This window comes from Monopterus albus, unplaced genomic scaffold (assembly GCF_001952655.1).
Source record: "Monopterus albus unplaced genomic scaffold, M_albus_1.0 scaffold155.1, whole genome shotgun sequence".
In the NCBI taxonomy this organism is placed as follows: Eukaryota; Metazoa; Chordata; class Actinopteri; order Synbranchiformes; family Synbranchidae; genus Monopterus; species Monopterus albus.
Window position 1 is genome coordinate 568347 of NW_018128035.1, and position 20195 is coordinate 588541.

A 20195-nucleotide genomic window follows, 5' to 3' on the forward strand; every position below is an offset into this window, starting at 1 on the left:
AGCTCATTTCGGCCGCCTGTATCCGGGATCTTGCCCTTTCGGTCATGACCCAAAGTTCATGACCATAGCTCATAGGTTTTTGTTTTTTTTAAATTCCAGGTTATGTTTAATATTCACCACCTTTTATTGACATGTTATCCAGATGCAGTCGACATGACAAGCGAGGTAAATGAGAAATGCTGGTGATAACAGCTGTAAACCTTGTTTCAATATTCCCTGGACTGAACTCAGGGAACAGTGTTCAGCGTCAGAGTTTAAGAATTAACATTAGTTTTATCCACTTGCTGAGACGTCCTTATACGTCCATACAGCTCGCTGACCTCAGCACTCCAACCTTAGCTTAGCTGGCCAGCTAATAATTTATTAGAAGAGCTGGATCTCTGCGATGGACACTGCTATGTTGAGTTTAATTTATACTTGTCCATAACCACCTGTAGGCATCGAGGCATACCTTTCCAAGAGCTCAGGGCATGATGGGAGATGCCTGGCTCTCACCTGATCCAATAGCTGATTGGTTTAGATGCTGGATCAACAACATGACGTTATATAGAAACTATGAAGGTTTGTTGTGTTAATAGAGTAAAAGTGTGGCTGATGGTGACGCTTATCAGAGAAGCTGAACACACTCAGTACAGGACACGATAAGGATAATCACTTTATTTGGCCAAGTATGTTACACACAAGGAATTTGTTTCCGGTACAGAACCGAGGCAGCCATCTGTGGCACCAACTCACACCGATGGCTCTAACCATCGGGGGCACCTTGGCCAAGAAACTGTGATTCGAACCTCCAACCCTCCGGTTGGGAGACAACCGCTCTACCTGCTGTAGTTTCCACAGCGGTGAGCAGAATGTGACTGTTCTGACATGTGTACAGAGGTGACACAGACTAAATATCTGACAGATCAACAACAGCTGTGAATGTATTGATGCAGTTTCATATCAAATCGAGCCTGGTCAGCTCAGATACAGCAGCAAACTGATCTGATGATGCTTTGTAAGAGAAACGTGGCCCAGATACACGTTCAGACACAGTATGTGAGTAACAGTATGGAGACCAACACAGGGCGGCATGTTCTCCTTGTCGTATAGAGGGACGTCATTAAACCAGCAGCTGTTTGGACCCTGAGGAGAAGCAGAACTGTTCAGTTTGATGACAGTTTATAAAGCTGACATCAGACCTAACAGGACGTCAGTTTCTGTGACGTCCTGTACAGACTGAAGGCTGCTGGAAAGCTCCTAAACTGTTCGTCTTGACTGTAGATTTTGTCACCGTCGCCCACCATTGCCTGCTAACCAGGCACATGAGATGGAGACAGAACACACAGCAGGGAACAGATTAGTGCACCATCCACAGCTCTACAGTGAAATAGGATTTTACCCATTTTAAATTGTAGAAAAACAAAATTACTATCAAGAGAGAAGAGAAATTGTCCTCTAGTTAATCATGTCGTTCTCTTAGATATAAAAGATGTAATAATGAAAAACTGTAAAAATGGGTGGCCATAATAAGCTTCTCACAGAAGAAAGGTAAAGAATGAATGTTAAAAATAAAAAATTCCAATAGATTTCTTAATAAATACAGAAGACAAATGGATTTGGTTTTATTAAAAAACATAGAAAGAAGGACTAAGGAGAGTTAAATGGACTGATCTTCAGTGGATGTTCTGACTTTAATTTTGTGGACTAAACATTTATTTCAGTGCCCTAATTTCTAGTAATTAACAGGCCCATCTAAACAAAAAGCCATAGTCTCGGTTCAGAGTTTCCAGCTGAGATGTTTAAAATACTCCAGCGTCAGCTGCACATGTTCAATAAGTCTGTTGTCGGGGTTCTTCAGTTTCAAAGGGAAACTTGAGGAAAACATCATTTTCAAATTTGTCCACATTAGTGAGAACACGTTCTGAGAGGAGAGTCTGCAGGAGAGAAGCAGCAGCAGCTGAACGAAACCTGAGCACAGCATGCTAACGTGTGTGTGTGTGTGCGCTGTAGTGAAAGTGCACGGTGGTGTTGAGTTTCAGGAGGCTCTGACGTGTTAGTGAATGAAAGAGAGAGGCAGACAGATTGAATGAGAGCTCAATGAGTCTGCTAACAGACACTAATGTGTCTGACAGAACAAGACTTCCATTAGAAAAACACCAAGTTCAAAATCTTTACAAAAAAATCCTTCAAAAACCCCAAAATCTGAAATTAAAATGAAAAGAAAGATTTGTGTAGAAGAAAGAGATATGAGTGTTAAATCTTCAGAGTTCTCCATTACATTGGTGGATAAACAAATATTCCCATCTATAATGAAACATCAGTTTGAAAAAAGATTTCCAACAGAAATTTGGTTCAATCTTATTAAATTATGTGAGATTTATTTATTGGTAAATAAGGAAAATATGTTTTATACAGAAGAAAGATCTGTTTTAAATCTTAAGACTGTTACTGAAGGTTCTGTTTTAGATTTCTTTTAGAAGGAAATTAAATGAACAAACAGATTTCCAGATTCTGCTGTAGTTTATTGATCACACTGATAAACCCTGTAGATAAGAAATGAATTGGATTTATTTATTTGATAAACAAGCAAAAAGCGACGAAGAAGAAGTCCATGTTAAATCAGTTCATTTCTAAGACGTGTTCTGCATTAGATTATTTTTTCTATAATCTGTTTTCAAGTCAGATGAAATGAGCTCCTTGCAGAGCTAGTACTTTAAATTAGTACATTTCCAGTGGAGGTTCTGACTGGGGTTGAGAATGAATTGGTAAGATTAGCAGCAGATTGTGGTCCTAGAAGAAACCTGTCACAATGTGGTGGAAAGTGTGAAAACGGAAGAGCAGAGGCTGTTACAGCACATGGTGTCACAGCCACATTACACTATCACACCCCTCGTACTTTGGGCCATGTAATGTGTCTGAGGGCATTTTTCAGTGTGTTAATCGCCGCTGACAGTTAGTGCAGCTGCAGTTAACAGAGTAATAATAGTACTTAGCAGCTGTGGGTGTGTGTGTGTGTGTGTGTGTTTAAGGTTGATAATATACACTGTCAGTGCTATCAGTAATAGAGTTGGTTTATCTCTGTTGAACTGGAAGCTTTACCTCTCTGGACCACACATTTAATACTTCTTTCAAACACACACACACAGTCGGAGATATTGCCTTACAGCGGAATCTCCGGCAGCTGGCTGCAGGCCGCTGTGTGCCCTCATATCAGGTTTCTACTGATGGCTGAGCAGAATAAACAGCGAAATGAAAAAGTGTGATTGCTTTTCTGAAATGTAGAGACCACTGCAGTAACACAAACTGAAACAGGCTCTGACTGGTCATCACCCACACTCAGATACAAAACTTATCATAGTTACATTTAGCAGGTTTCCAATGGAAGTTCTGACTAAATTATGAAAATAAACTACACAAAAACCTGTTCTTTGTTTTCTTTCCCATCTCTAAAGTCAAAGTGTGTATTCGTTATATGCACAGTTAGGAAACACGTTTCCCTGTACAATGAAATTCTTACTTTGCCGTCCACATGAATGCCACAAAATACAAATGAAATATAAAGTAGATGAATAAGTAACACAAACTCTAAGGCACTTTAAGCAGCAAATGAAAGTAGTATAATAAGAATATAATATAATGAAGAGAGAATATATGCTACATGGATGCTAACTGAATGTTTTGAGTTTCTGGACTGTTGGTTGGTCAAAACAACAAGATGCCATCTTGGACTCAGGGACCTCTTACCACTGATTTGGGGAAATTAAAACACAACTGAGCTGTCAGGTGAAAGTACACATTTCACTGTGTGACATAAGCACAAAGGGTCAAAGGTCATGTAGTAAACTGGAAACTCAGTTGTAAAGCTGTAAGGAAGGATGGACACAGCTACTACAATTAGAGCCCTGGCTTTAAAAATATACGCAAACATCCTTGAGTTGCCTTAGATTTGTGTTATTGCTCATCTACTTATATTTCACTTGTATTATGTGGCATTCACGTGGAAAGTAAGAATTTCATTGTTTCCTAACTGTGCATATGACACACTTTGACCTTTGACCTTTAATTGCCGAATTCTTAAATTGGCAGATTTCCAATAGAAGTTCTGACTTGGATTTTGCTTTCAGCTTTTCTTCTTGAAGCAGTCTTGTGTGTGTGTGTGTGTGTGCTGACGGACACACTCTGACTGTGAGATCATGTGACAAGAATAACCTGAGCTCACCACCTGCGCCCCAGCACAGGACGTTAAACTCCAAAATACTGACCAAACCACCGACACAGAGTTGTTGTTAAAATGACCATCAGTCATTATACGCCATCATGAGGGCAACATGACTGAAGAGCAGAAAGAATCAAGGCATTGTAAGGGAGCACTTGGTTTGATGCAAGGCGCCTCCTTGCTAACGCAAACACGGCAGAATCGTTGTCACGTGAGACAGATCGCACAGGGATCTGAATCACACTCTCAATACGATTTATTGTGCAGCCCTTCTCTGTAAAGAGATTATTTGGTTTCTTAAAGGAATTGCATCCAGAACTTCCATTAGAAATGTGCTGATTTAAATGGCTGCTGGTCACGAGCAGGTCTCCGGCCGGTTTCATTTGACTCTGTGTCGCTGACATATGGTTGAAAGTGTGTTGATCTGTGGAAATTATGTGACTGAACACAATTTCTATACAGTCTGGACTTCTACTGGAAACTGAGCCCCACAAAACAACAGACAGCAGATGGTCCATCACAGGGTGTGTGTGTGTGTCTGTGTAACCCAGCTGGAGGTCAGAGGTCACTTCCTGTGTCACACGAGACCTTTTCCACAAAAGCTGTCAGTCACAGCCTGACTACTGTACTGTTCACAACTTTCATTCAGCATCCATGGTAGGAGGAAGGAAGGATGGAAGGAGGGAGGGGAGTAAGGAGGGAAGGCAGGAGGAGTAGAAGAAAGGAGAGAAGGATGGAGAGAGGGAGAAAAGATTACAAAAAAGAAGCTGAAGAAAGCCGAGCGAGCGATGGAGGAGGAGGAGTTCGTAGTTCTGAGTTGTCGGTGTGTTAATTAGCTGTCTGCTCGTTAGGCAGTCGAGCTTAATTGGAGCTGACGAGCTACACACACACAGTTACACAATCTTGTTTCATGGACACACACAGCTGGGTGAGGGAGGAGGTGTGAAAGTAGGACACTGCAGCAGACTCCAAACGCACACATTTATGCTATAACCGCACATTTAAAGGTGTAGTTTGTAGAATTAATGTAGTGAAACAGAAAAAATATCATCAGCTGAATTTTCCATGTGTGACATGAATTTTCCCCAAGAAAGAAAAACCATGTAGCCGTTCAGGCTTTAGAGTCAGACTTAGAGTTGTTCTCTTCTGCTGGAGCTACGCTAACACATTTGACTTTTTTACAAAAGGGTTCATGGGAAGTTGAGCTTGTGAGTACTGCCCCATACTTTTTAATATTTCAAATAAAAGCTGAACTTTTTTAGTGTTAGCTCACTGGCACAAATCAACATTTTACAGCTGATGGTTCTCACCACAAATATCCACACCTTTGCTGCCTTCCTCCCTTTTCCCTTCCTTCCTACCGCTGGTCCTTACTACTTTTCCTTCTACCCTTTTTCTGACTATTTTGCTCCCTCCTGTCATTCTTCCTTTTTTCCTTCCTTTATCTGTTTCCTCCCTCCTGCCTATCCTCCTTTCTAGACCTTCTCTTCCTCTGTGGTTTTTTCTGGGTCAGACACAGGGAGGGAGGCAGGAGGTTTGGGGAGATTTGGGGAAATCTTATTTTAGTCACTCCACATTTTCCAACATCCTGCTTGTCTCATCATCATCAGCTTTCTGCTGTATTTAACGACACACACTCACCATCATCATCCTCATCATCAGATTCCTTCCTCTCTGGTAAAGTCTATCCCCAGTCCTCACTCTCGTGTCTGTGAAATGGCGTCTGTTTTTATGCTAATCAGAAACGGTCCGACACTTTGGGTTCAGAGTGAGACATCCCTGCAGCTGCTGCACATAAAGTATTTATCAAATGTTCTGAGATAGAAGATTAACATCATCTTCCACCAAGAAAGAATCTGTTCGTTTCTCATCTCATTGCATCAGGCCACAGATTAGTTAAAGCGCCACCTTCAGGCCACAATTCACAGATTCATTACAGGCAGTGGTGAGAAATACATTTAGTCCAGTGCTGTTGTACAGGTGTAAGGGCTTTTCTTTTCATTGTACTTTCCACTTCTACTCGTCTCTGTTCCATCACCAAATACTGTGCATTTATCCAACTGTTGTATTTACAGTGCAATGCAACATGTTTTACATTATTATAGAATAATGTTCTTGTTGTTTTTCCAATAACATTTAAGAGCATTTACATTTGAAATACAAGGAACGATTAGCCGATATCACACAACACCCGTTTCGTTTGTAAAAACGTGTTCACCTTTTTATTCTCAGGTTGGTTTTTTACTGTTAATAAAAAAATGAACCAAACAGGCAGGTTTGGAATGGGAGTCTGGTGGCCTGGTTAGCATTCGCTACTGTATTTAATGGGGCTGTTAGCATGTTAGCTAACCAGCAGGCATTTCATGTCTGACAGTTTTCAAAGTGTTCCGTTAGCATCAGGCTAATGTTTCATTCCCTGTGTGTGTTTCAGATCCGTGTGGACGGGATCCCGCCGCTGGCCCAGAATGCTTTGCTGTACGAGATGGTGACAGTGGTGGAAGGGAAGCCGATTCTGAGAGACATGGTGTTCAGTCCAGACCACCAGTACATCTACCTGCTGAGTGACAGACAGGTAAACGCACAGAGACACTGGCTTGGTGCGGTGGACATTTGGTTGAACGCTGCCCAGAACGCCCCTTAGTTTTTGTTTTTGTTTGAGCACAAGGTCCTTGACCTCTACTTTTTTGGTAGGTAAATTAATCTCTGTATGGATGTTTTGCATTAGGTTTTCCAATAAAGAAAGCAAAGTACAGTTGTGTTCAGGAGAATGTTTCCTACAGCTGTTAAATAACCAGATTTCCAATGGAAGTTCAGACTTGATTTTTTTAAACAATTACAGAAAATACTCTACAAGCCGTCCCTGGTGGGCTAGTGGTTAAGGCGCAGCGCTCTCACCGTGGTGCTCCGGGTTTGAATCCAGGCTGCGTCAGGAAGGGCAACACGTGCCAAATGTCAACATGCAGGTCGTCAGTGTGACGATTCGCTGTGGTGACCCCTAAAACGGGAAAAGCCAAAAATGACTTTCTTCACAGAAAATACAAAAACAGAGCGCACACACACACATTTCTAAATCTTTGCAGTGACTTCGAAATACTGATTTACTGTGTGTGTTAGAAGAAAGCATCTGGACGTAGTTTTAGGTAGAAGATGTTTCACCTCTCATCAGGATCCATCAGATGGAGCCTGATGGAGCCTGATGGAGCCTGGTGGAGCCTACGACCTGGATGACTGAGAATTTGCACAGATGTGTGTGTGTGTTCTTGTACTAACAAGTTGTTTTTTTTGCTACATAGTGAGGACATTTTCGGAAAGTGAGGACATTTTATCCGGTCCTCACTTTCTGAAGCACCTTCGTGATGGTTAAGACTTAGTTTTAGGGTTGAGGTCTTTATGTCAGTGAGTGTCCTCATAAAGACAGAAGTACGTGTGTGTGCGTGTGCACATTGTGTGTTGGAATATGACTTCTGTTGTTTTACCATCTGCAGACAGGAAACTGTGAATGTGGCTCAGCTGGCACCACAGAAACACAGTGTCTGAATATGCGTGTCCCATATTATAAGAGTCAAGAGGAAGTTTAACAACTGTCGGTTCCTGTGCAGCTGACGACTCACACAGAAACATGTTCAGATCTTTGTGTCGGTGATTCAGACATTCTGATGTCAGCAAACAGCTGTTTGACTTCAGCTGGTTTTCTGTGGGGCTCAGTGTTACAATCAGAAACTTCCATCTCTAGAAATTCACCACATTTAATGCATCAGTTTGGGTTTATTTCCAAATCTACCGCACAGAAACATTTACTGTATCTGTGCTGGCAAGCCTTCCTCCTGTCCACACTGGTTTTATAGGGGCTGTCTTTTTTTTTTATAGAAACCATTTCCAGTTAAAACTGTCTCTATCATTTACTTATGTACAAAATTCTGTTACTTGTACTTTACCAAAGTATTTACATTTTCTGCTACCTTATACTTTTACCCCACTGCATTTATTTGATAGCTTTGGTTCTTAGTGATATTTCAGCTTTTGGTTAATAATAGTGAATATAACCAGCAAATAAATGATGCTGTGTTGTTATAGGTTATTGATCCCAGGGGGGAAATTCACAAGTTATCAGCTGAGTCACAAAAACCAGCTCCACCTTCACCAGCTGCAACACTGAAGCATCAATAATTATAATCCAGAAATATTATACAGCATATATACTTAAAGTCCTTTAGGTACTTTTACTAAGCAACATTTGGAATACAGGACTTTTACTTATCACAGTATTACTGTGGTATACTTACTTATGTAAAAGAACTAAGAACCCACAAGTCATAAACTTCCAGAAGAGTTGTATTTTATTTTAGTTTAGTTTACTTTATTATGTAGTTAATTATTTTTACTAAAGCAGATGTTCTGTTCGGAGGAAAGACTTGGATGGTAGATCAGAAAATTTCCCACAGAAGTTCAGCATGTGACACACACACACACACACACACACACACACACTCAGTAAATCAGTATTTCAGCGCTGCAGTTATTTACGAGCGTGTGTCTGTTTGTACACGTGTTTCTGTGGTTGTGCGGACACAGAGTACCTACTGATAAAGGCCACTCTACGGGGTGATAACAAATAAAGCAGGTGTTCATTATTCATTAAGTCCCATAACGCGTATTGTTACATTTTAGGGAGATGACCTGGTTTAGAGCCACAGTGAGGTTAGATTGTAGTTAGACAAAGGTTTGATTACTGTGAGGGTACGTCTCCAGGACAGAAGCGTAAGGCACTGTACTGTCCTCTGAAGTGATGGAAACACCACTGTGTGTGTGAGACAATGAATGAATTCACGCGTGAACGTCCGAATGAGACAGAGACAAAGCGTCCGCTGTTTCGCTGTGTTCACTGTCTCCCTGCTGCACTGACTTCTGGGTAAATGACACGCACACTCACACAGTAACTAACTGTCTGAAAAATCATGACAAATGTGTTGCACACAGGCTTCGGGCTGTGTTACTGTCAGAAAACACACTGAGATACCACACACACATAAATAATGTGGGAACAATGCCAAACAGTATCAAATTAAATTTGCCTTGATGATAACAAATTAACCATCATGACGTGTGCACGGTTAAGTCGAACACTTTTCCTATAGTGGCAGCTGTAAGTGCCCACATGATCAAATGTTGGGCTGGTTTTGTGCGGCAGAATCACAGTGTCAGTAAGTAGCCATTTGTCACAAGCCCCTGTTTCTCAAATGCCTCCAGAAGCTCTGCTTCATGTTGGTTCACATGTCAACCAGCAGCTGTGCACGGGGCGGCGACTGGTCAGCGTGTGTTTGTGTCGTACAGACCTACAGCTGGTCACTCACAGGTAAACCAGCCTGTTTAAATCCCATAGGCTAAATGCTACTGATCGTCACCTCTGGTGTTTGTCTGCACGGCGCCTCCTGGAGGTCACGCTCTATGTTGTCAGTCTGGATGATCTGAGTTTGGTTCTGTCCCTTGTCGTTTGTAAATGGACTCTGTCATCGACACTAACCTGTGTCGCTGTGAACCGTCCACGCTGTGTGAGTGGACAGAACACACAAACAGTCACTGGGGCCAGTTCTGCATCAGAGCGTGCATCACAGCGTAGAGCGTTCCATTTTGCAGGACATACACGTTACTGATGACTGGATCTTCAAGTGCTCACAAAAATGCAGTGTTATGAATTTCAACCAGATTATGCAAATAGGCGGATTCTTTTTCCTCTCTAGGAGAAAAAGGTGGCGGGCCTTGGTTTCGGTGCGTTCCGGCAGCATTGCACCTGTGGTCTCTACTTATTAACTGCAGTTTGTTCCATATTTTGCTCACTGAGATATTTATTAATATTTATTATGTTGTTGTTTGATGTTATTTTTCCATCTTACTGAGTGTTTTTCCACAAGGACATGTTCGTCAATCCATAGAGAACAAGCAGAAACAGCCTCATCTGCACTCTAGCACACACTCACGTGGAACATGTTTGGCTGTAAATCTGCACCAAGCGGATTTGTGTAACCTTGCCATGTTGTGTGCGAGCAGGAGGTCAGAGTGAATGTGAACATGATGTGTGTTTCAGGTCAGCAGACTCCCGGTGGAGAGCTGCGAGCAGTACAGCGGCTGCTCGGCCTGTCTGGGCTCCGGAGACCCTCACTGTGGCTGGTGTGTCCTCTTCAGCAAGTAAGACGCTTTACTTTGAAGCATCAGACTGTCAGCAGACATCAGGCAGCTAATGTGGCTAATGTTAGCTCGACAACAGGTTGTTGTCCAAACACATAGAGATAACTTCATAAAAACAGTGAATTTTGTACTAAAACCACTGAAAACACAGAAGACTCTGTTTGTTGTATGAAGTATAACATGTTTAAAATATGACAAGAATTTTTAAAAGGAAGAAAATGAGAACCATTTCTCCAGGTGTCATGGTGCACCCTGATTGGTCAGCTACCTGTCGAATCTCCTCAATCAAAGTCAAAACCTCCAGAGAGAAAAATGATCACAGATCAGTGATAATATCTACCTAACAGGACAGAAATCACCTTTGGGAAACTGTACTTGGTTTTTGTACCGTCCACTACCATGGAGGGGGCGGGGCTTATGACCTATACTGCAACCAGCCACCAGGGGGTGGTAGCTCCACTTCTTGGAGCTGTCACCTCATCCATCTTTTTAAATCCCAGTTCCCAATTTGATCATCTGTTACTTGACCTAAACGTGGTTCCGGTCCGCCATTTGAAGGACATCCCAGAACTATTATTCATTCTCAGAGGAGCGAGGAAGTTGCTTGAGGAGCCATGACACTGGGACACATGAGTGCATCCTTCACAGAAGTCTTTTTTGGACCGACATGGTCCTTTATCAGAAATCAGCTGGTGATTGGACACTTTATACAAAGGGCATCTCATGTCTCTAAAACATGTTTCCTCGGTTCCTCTCTCCTCGCATCCTACATGAGTGGCACTAAGACACAAGGAAAAGATTCAAGTAGGAGAAACATGAATACAATTAAGGGAATTGAGATGTACCTTGTGTTTTCAAGAGTCAGGTCCTAGTTTGACAGGAAGAACCATGTCAGTGTGACCTTGTCAGTGCATTGTTTTATGAAAAGAAACAGCTAGAACTAAGCATCCTACATGAGTGGCACTAAGACACAAGGAAAAGATTCAAGTAGGAGAAACATGAATACAATGAAGGGAATTGAGATGTACCTTGTGTTTTCAAGAGTCAGGTCCTAGTTTGACAGGAAGAACCATGTCAGTGTGACCTTGTCAGTGCATTGTTTTATGAAAAGAAACAGCTAGAACTAAATATGTGTTACCAACACAAAGAACCTTTTCATCAGTAATGTTCCTTAAAACTACCCAAAACAAGAGGTTTAACCCTCCAGCAATGCATGCTGGGATGTCTACTAGTTTTGTTTCTCTAAAAATTTAATCTCTCAGCAGTTTATTCAGTCTGACCAACTCATGTTTATAAGTTCTGAAGTCTAAGAATTAAAACTAGACAAGCTGAATTAATTTGAAATGAACAAAACGTACCTACTTATGATAAAAGAGGAGTTGATTCCACCGCTTCCCGTATCATGTTTGCATGTAAAGGCACTGGTTGTCATGTATGTTCAGATGTCCACATACTTCTGGCCATGTGGTCTAAGTAGAGGATAGAGTGAAAGAAAAAGAGAAAACAGGAACAGAGGAGAGGAAGTGGGAGGTAAGATATTATAGACAAATATAAATAAAGGATAAGAAGAAACAGGAAGTGTGTGTGTGTGTGTGTTCCCATGAGGCATCATTACTGGTTCTATAAATGCTTCACACACACTCGGTCGGCGCCGCTGACTCTTTGATGTTCAGCGTCCAGGTAGGTGGAGGAAGTTCCTCTTTGGATTATCACCAATTAGCGATCCCTTCAAAGTAAAAGTCCTTGTTTACCAGCTGATATAAGATATCAGCAGCTTCCTGGATCTGAGAACAGTTGCAAGACGTTTCTGCTTTGCTGCATTTACATGGCAGTAAACTGACTGTGTTTGTTTACTTGGATAAAACAAGAGACACATTTTCCATCAGTATATTTTAAACTAAATAATGAACTAATCAAGAAAATAATCAACCAGTAATCAGTAAAGTTGGTATGTCAGCTTATTGTCCTTTTATTTTTATTCTCTTTATTTACATATTTGTCTTGGACCATTAAAGTCCTACAGTGAAAGAAGACACTTTGTATTTGTATCAGAATTTATCAGTATTTGCAAGTAAATAAACATAAAACTTAAAAAAGCATAAACAAGTAGTAAACTTATAAAATAAATGACAACATATTTAATTAAACATAAATTTTCAAAATAAATACATGAATTAAATAGGAAATTAAAATACCAATACAAAATAATGTAATAATTTGATAAGCAGTCAGCTTATTGATTATTAATAAATAACTAAACTCATGCTTTTATTGATTAAAAAATAATGTGTGTCATTAAGTGTAGGAGTTCAGTGTTTACCCTGTGGTGACCTTTGACCCCTCCAGGTGTTCCAGACAGGAAGCATGTGACAAGTGGGAGGAGCCTCAGCACTTTAACACGCACCTTGAACAGTGTGTCGACATCTCCGTTATGCCGAGCAATATGTCCGTCACCTCGCTGGCAACACAGGTACGTTTGTTTCCTGTGGGACCCGACACATCCACAACCCTGCACCTGGTCAACAGGTTCCGTCCTGAATCTGGATCTGAACTGGCCATGAACGAGGTTTTGTGCAGAGACGTGTTGGACCTTTGGCCTTTGTTGTTGTTTACCTTTGTTGTGTGTTGGTTTTTGGACACTGTCCGTGTGTCTCCAGCTGACCATTCGAGTGCAGAATGTCCCAGCGCTGTCGGGAGGGGTTTCCTGTGTATTTCAGGACCTGAGTGAAACCCCTGGAGAGGTGGTGGCCCGAGGTCAGGTGACCTGTTTGTCACCGTCACTGAGAGACCTGCCGGCACACACACATGACTACGGTACAACACACACTGCACTGCAAAGTCTTTTAGCCTGTCTTTGCTCCTGGTTTTGGTTTCTTTCACACTGCCTCTGATGTTTTTAATATGTCATATAACAATTATCAATCAGTTCTCAAATTGATCAGATGACTTGTGGTTAGTGATTGTCGTGATCAGATGACTTGTGTTATTGTTGACTGATTTCAGGAGAGAAGCGTGTGGTTCAGCTCAGCCTTCGCTCCTCAGAGACCGGTCTTCAGTTCATAACCACCGACTTCATCTACTACAACTGCTCCGTGCTCAGCTCGTAAGTCTCCTCCTCTCCTCTATCCTTCTTGCCTTTCCTCATCTCCTTTCCTCTGTCCTTCAGTCCTCTCCTTGTTTCCTTCCTCCTTCCTCAACTGCTGTGGGATTTTGATGGGAACAGGTCTTAATGCCCCTCTCTCTGGCTCTCAGGTGTACTTCGTGTGTCAGCAGTGTGTTTCCGTGTCACTGGTGTAAATATCGCCACATCTGCACCAACAACCTGCAGGACTGCTCCTTCCAGGAGGGACGAGTCAGCAACATGGAGGTACAGACACTCAGGAGCCAACATGCCAGTCAGTGTTAATCGTACAATCAGCGCACATAGTTAAAACATGACAACACAAAGTCGCATTACCTCAGTAAAACCACAGGGGCCATGATAGCAAACAGACAAATGTTGGAGATGCTCCTGTGGGTTGTATCAGGGTCGGGACTCAGCACCTGGACAGGTCGACTGGGCTGGAGGACTGGGTGCTTACGTCAGAGTCAGAGTTTGACCTGTTATGCATCACTTTTTGGGGGCTACACGGTGCAGGACTCTGGCATTCCTTGTAGCAAACCACACTGGGATGTTTCTTCTCCCATAAGTGAGTCTGTACTTGACAGAATGAATGATTATAGCTGGTACCACAGACTGGGAGAACTGGGGAAAGTACTGCGTTCAGCACTACGGGTCTGTAAGTCCTGTATCTGAGAAACCATTTGCAACCTGTCGTGTCCTAACTTAGAGTAGCTCCACACAGCCGACATTCTTCTCTTGCTGCTGTAAAATATGGGTGACGACTGCTTTACCACTGCTGTTGTAGGGGAGACGCAGCACATCTTCATGAAGATGAGGTCAAAGTGAATCTGCTTTACTTTGGCCACTACAGCTCCATTAAACTATGCCAGATCGGCTCAGGACATGTCTGTTTTTATCTGTTGTTCGTCTGTGTTAGTTTGTTAAGTGGAGGTATGTCAGCCAGCTGCAGTGTGTCTGTGCTTGGAGCTGTCACTGTAGGCTGTTTCCAGTGTTTCCATCATTTCTGCTGCTCAGAGAGTGAGGAGCAGGAAGGTCAGAGCTGCTCTGTCTCACTGTCATTACATGGTTCAGTAAACAGCAGTAAAGCTTCAGGTCAGCAGTGAAGGGCAGAAACAGCACACCATATTTAAGAGTTGCTGGTGCATTCAAGGGCACTGGGACATCGGAGGTTTAAAATTCAGCTGCATATGTTACGTCTGTGACTCGGGCCGCCCCATGTACCTCGGTAGCAGGCACAGGTAGCAGCTCCGCCCCCCCACAGGTGAGGGTGCATTCCAGGCGACGAGGCACACCTGCTCTCCATTATCGGAGCAGTATATAAATACGTTTTCTTGTCTAACCTGGGTTCGAATCTGCATATTTACTGGGTCCTAAACAACTCACACACAGCTTAACGTAACAGCATAGATCGGTTCATCAGCGGTTTGGACTATGGACTTTACACACTGTCGCTAAAAATGTGATTTATTCATTTTCAAGAAAAACAATCTGCTGATGTTTCCTCATATACTTTGTCCAGTTTTGTCATTATGGATGTGGAACAGGTCTCAAATTGAAAAAGGTCCTTAAAAGTAACCTGGTGAAAGGCTTCAGCAGGTGACTCCAGCCCTGTGTGATGATGGGTTGTGTGCTCCTGTAGTCCACCTACGGCTCTATAAAGGCTTCAGCACTGAGAATGATCCCAGTTTGTATTGTGACACCTCTTATCTCATTAGCAGAGACGACAGGGAGCTAGGATGGAGTTGTTTGGGCGTCTCGTTGATGTGATTGGTGCTTGGTGTCATTACAGAGTGACAGTAACAACCTCTGATTGGCTAATTGGTTAATGGAAGATGAATAGCCACTTAATTGACATGAAAGCATCCAATCAAAGCGATTAATGTTAATTACCAGGCAATTAGGCTGACTAACGAGAGAGAGGAGGAGGGAGCAAGCAGCAGAAGAAACTAGGAGAGAGACGAAGAGAACCTCAGGAGATATTTTATTAGTTTCTGTTTATTTTCTATTTAACCTATGTTCGGCCAGGTTAAAGTGTCCTTCAAATTAAAAGCCTCATTATCATTTTCTGAGAGAGAGAGAGAGAGGAAAAGGAAGAGTTAAAGATGGACAAGTATAAAGAGAAGCTGCTCTGACTATCTGTTCATCTCAAGCTGAAATCTGTCAGCAGAAAGAAGAGAAGAGAAGAGACAGAGACGGAGCCGCAGCTGTAAAACTACAAGTGCTAAGGAACTTCAGCCCATTCTGATGCTGCTGAAATGTGGTGCATTGTTTTCAGAGCAAAACTCCTGAAGTTTCAATTGTCTGCCATCTTTTCTACCTTAAAAACCAACATGCACAAACAGAGGGCGACGTACATCGGTATATTTCAGGGTTAAATCTGATGAAAGTAAGTGAGAGGAACAGAATCTCTGAGTAAAATTAGTTCTAACAAAACAGCCAGCAGCTGTTTATTGAGGCCACTTGTTGTTTGTGTAGTAGAGAAGCAGTTTCAGGTCTGACCCCCTCATTACAGGGTCTATATAACAAACCTGATTCTACCCTGAACCCCTTAGCAGACACCCCATTATTGCACAAACATAATGACCTCAAAATAAAAAGGGGACTGTTCTTCAGCCTCTGAGGTTCAGTCATCACCCTGGTCTCGTCTGACAGCTTCACAACAAAAAGTCAGAGTTTGAGGCACAACTGTAGAAATGTTCCATGTGACTGCATTCAAAGCAAACACAAGGCCTGTTGTGTGGCACCGCACAAGCTGGAGCCAGGTGGCTGAGAGTGTCACTAAAGTGCTGAGAAGAAGAGAAGCCGACATTTCAGACAGTGAATAATGTGTCAGCAGGGCGAATCACGGCTCACGGAGCAGCCCCTGGGACAAAGCACGGCCTCGGTAGGATGGTGTACTCCAGCAGATTAAATCCGCCCTGTGAAAGTACAGCTCAGAGTGGTCCTCACAGTGAACAGCCACCCAAGTACACACACACTGTCTCACAGTCTCATCAGCACGGACCCTCGGCTGGCGCCCACCACGCTCTGGTCTACTTCCTGTGGAGCTAATGGTCTTCCTGTCAGTCACAAGGCAATTAATTACCATGATGACGCTTGTTAATAAAGGTTTGACCCAACACAGAGACACGGTCAGCATGTGTGTGTTTCCAGCAGGAAGTCCCAAAGCTCGGACCTGTCACCAGCTGTCAATTTCCACACGCACACGCCCAGCCACACAGGCTTGTCCCTGTCTGCACAGCTTACTGTGCGAGGGTGTGTTTTCAGTGCGAGACAGTTCCCAGTACAGAACGCAGTGTGTCTCGCTTCTCTAACTTCACCAGCAACACGATGATGCAAACTGTCCACACTGAGGAAACACGACTAAAAAGAGGCTCAGAACAGCCACAAAGACTTGTCTGGGGGTGTCGCTCCTACTGTAGGCGGGTGGGGGCCTTCTCCATGTCTGTTCCCAGGAACCCAGTGTCTCATAACTCACCCAGGCCAGTATCATTTGGAAAGCCTAAAAAAACCCAGACACTACTTTTATTTTATCTCTCTCACGTGGGAGCCAATAGGACGTGAGCAGACTCTGCCGTAGTGAGCATGCTCAGTGGGCCCAGTGACACAGAAGCATGTGGAGCATGTGTCACTGCAACTTGGACAGGAATGAACTGGACACATCTTGTGCTCCTGATCCACTTCTTGTTAATTATTTCTACCGCTATTAGTGGACGATCTAAAATATAACAGCAATAAACAATCTGTCATTACTTATAAACTGATTGACAGGTCATTCATAGAGAGAGATTTCTGACAAACATTTAAAGGTTCGATGTTTGTTTGTCTGGACCACATGCCGACATTTTCAACCCAGCTGGAAAACGAACAAACCAGACGGTGACCTGCCCACGTACTGATTCATGTGGTGTAACGGTACAGGCCGCACCTTTAACTCTGAGTGTGTATTATCTCCCTCCCCCCCTCCTCCTCTGTCCGCAGGGCTGTCCACAGATCCTCCCCACCTCTGACATCCTGGTCCCAGCTGGGATGGTTCGTCCAATTACGTTGCGAGCTCGTAACCTCCCCCAGCCTCAGTCAGGTCAGAAGAACTACGAGTGTGTGTTCAACATCCAGGGCAAAGTCCAACGAATCCCTGCCGTACGCTTCAACTCCTCCTGCATCCAGTGCCAGAACACCTCGGTGAGTCACTACACTACCCAGCATGCACTGTTCCTCACGTTAGACAAGCTCTGGTACTCTATGTGTGGTAGCAGTAAGAACAAGTATTGTTAAATGATGTACTATTTAGGAAATTTACCTTATGTTCTTCCTTTTTCTAATGTACATATTAGCAGTATTAGTACAAGGAACAGTAATAGCAGTGTTTATAGTAGCAGAAGTAGTATCAGTAGTAGATGAATCAGCAGTAATAGTAGTAGTACCAGTTTTAGTACTAATAGCAATAGTTGTACTGAAAACTGCAGTGTAATAATCAAAATAACCAACTTATAAAATAACAAATAGCGGATTCAGTAAAATACCATAAATACATAAACACACACTGACATATCAAACATGGCCAGAAGGCAGAAACTAGCTTCATGCTAATATTAGCACTATCCCAGACGATGAAGTATTGTTAAAGGTCTGGGCTAACACCTGGGTTTTTCTGTTGCCCCTTCTCTTTTTTACTTTTTACTGTTTCCCCCATTTTCCTGTTCAGTTTAAGTTAATTGATTTATTTTTCTCTATCGTTTACGCCCAGCCCCCTCCAAGGTGCCGGTGTTCTCATCCTTTTAAGATTATTAATGTCCTGAGTTGTACCTCGACGCCCTCCATCTTCAGGGGGTCTTGTCAAGCCATTAGTCTGCACAAACCCACTACCTTGTGTGTGTGTGAGATGACCCGGCGACCTCCAGAGGTCAGGTGTCAGGTGGATCGTACTGATGTGTCTGGGATCCAATTATGCGGATACACACTACAGTGTTGGTTTTTCTACAGTTGTAAGGACCTTCATTGACATGCATCTATCTTCTAGCCCTTCGCCCTAACAGGAACCATGACAGCTACATGCCTGCCGCCAAGCCTTCAACCTGAATCCTAAAACCAAGTCAGCACCCTCACAGTGTTGACATGTCCTTGCAGTGCAGAGATGTTCTCACAGAGTGTAATCTTACTAGTACACACAGATTGATTAGTGTCCTTTACTGCAGCGACACTCACCATCCACCATGCTGCATTCAGAAAACACACACACACACAAATACACCAACTGTTGTCCGTCTGCTCATGTTCATTTCCTGTCCTTCATCTGTCTTCCTGTCGGAGAGCCCGCCCCGAAGACGCCTCACACAGGCACAGACATATTTTGCACTGACATACCACTGCTACACGCAGACAGCAGCAGCACACACACACACACACACACACACACACACACACACACAGATGGTCAGTGTTTCTGTGTTTAATTAAGTTACTATTCCCAGAGGAAACTGGCCATTTAGCAGCACACACACCAAAACACTTGCACACAGTGTTAGTGTTCTTCTGGCTCCACACGCTTCACATAGTCTCCAATCAGCCGTGAGAATAAAAGCACAGGGTGTGTATTTGTTTCCAGCAGACCCAAACAGGATCCACAGTTTAAAGTGGTTTCAATTGAATATAGAAAGCAGTTTAGTCAAAGTCAACAGTTCTTCATATATAAAGTTGAAGGGTCACAGTGAGTGTTTTCAGACTCATCTTTAATGGCCAAGTATCTTTGAACATGCAAGGTGTTTGACTCCGGTGCTGAGGCTCTCAGTGTGTTAGTAAGGCAACAGGAATGGAAAATAACAATGAGAATAAAAAGTTAAAACAATAAAACAAAAAAAAATAATACTGTTTTATTGTGTGCCTTTACGCCTGTTTTCATAGCGCCAGGTAGCGTTTATAAATGCTGTTGCAAACTGTGCTCGGTGGACGCCGCTCTGTATGGGGCCCGTGCTGTCAACTGCCATTTATTCCTCAGCGTGTATGTAAACACCATCCTGTACAGCAACAAAAGCATGAGTGTGTGTCTGTCTACACCAGTGAATGTGGTGAGAAGTGGGGACATAAAATGTATTAACTTTATTCATGGAAATTCCCTCCTCCATGTCCCATGATCCTTTGTGTCAGTAGGGGAATGGGAAAATACCATAATAAAGAAAAAGGCTGCTTTGTTTTGTCACATTTTCACCAGTTTGCTGGTGCACACAGATGTGTGTCAGGAGTTAGTTTGTTTACAGTTTTATTTTTTGTGTATGTGAAGTCCGTTGGTTTTAAAGTGTTTAAATAAATTAGATTAGATTAGATTTGAGTTACAAACGGCATGTGCAGCTTGCAGATTACATTTTTAAATGCCACCTGATGATATTAAGCCCAGTAGAAAGCAGTGTGGAAAACTAATGTATTCTGACCCATTTGGCTTTCCATAGCTGTGGAGCAAAGTTCAGCGCCATGCTAATGTCCTCTGACACCATGTGAGCAGCTCTTCTCAAAGAGCAGTAGTAGCAGTGCAAGTAACAGCAGCAGTATTATTGTGTGGATGCTGCAAAGCATCCACACTATGTTCTCCTGATTATTCTGGGAGCTTCGTCTATTTTTTGGCACTTTATAAGTCCAGCATAGTTTCAGCTATATAGGCCATTCTGGTATCTACCTGTTCAGCTTTTCCAGGACATT

At 42.8% G+C, this 20195-nt stretch overlaps 1 protein-coding gene across 1 annotated transcript in view; it reads left to right on the top strand.

Moving 5' to 3' along the window:
- Positions 1-20195, top strand: part of plxna3 (plexin A3) — a 95428-nt gene that overhangs the window by 55722 nt on the left and 19511 nt on the right. The window contains 7 exon segments of the mRNA XM_020614985.1: positions 6630-6770; positions 10281-10381; positions 12728-12851; positions 13039-13195; positions 13385-13484; positions 13634-13748; positions 17487-17687. Coding sequence (XP_020470641.1) covers positions 6630-6770; positions 10281-10381; positions 12728-12851; positions 13039-13195; positions 13385-13484; positions 13634-13748; positions 17487-17687 — 939 coding nt within the window.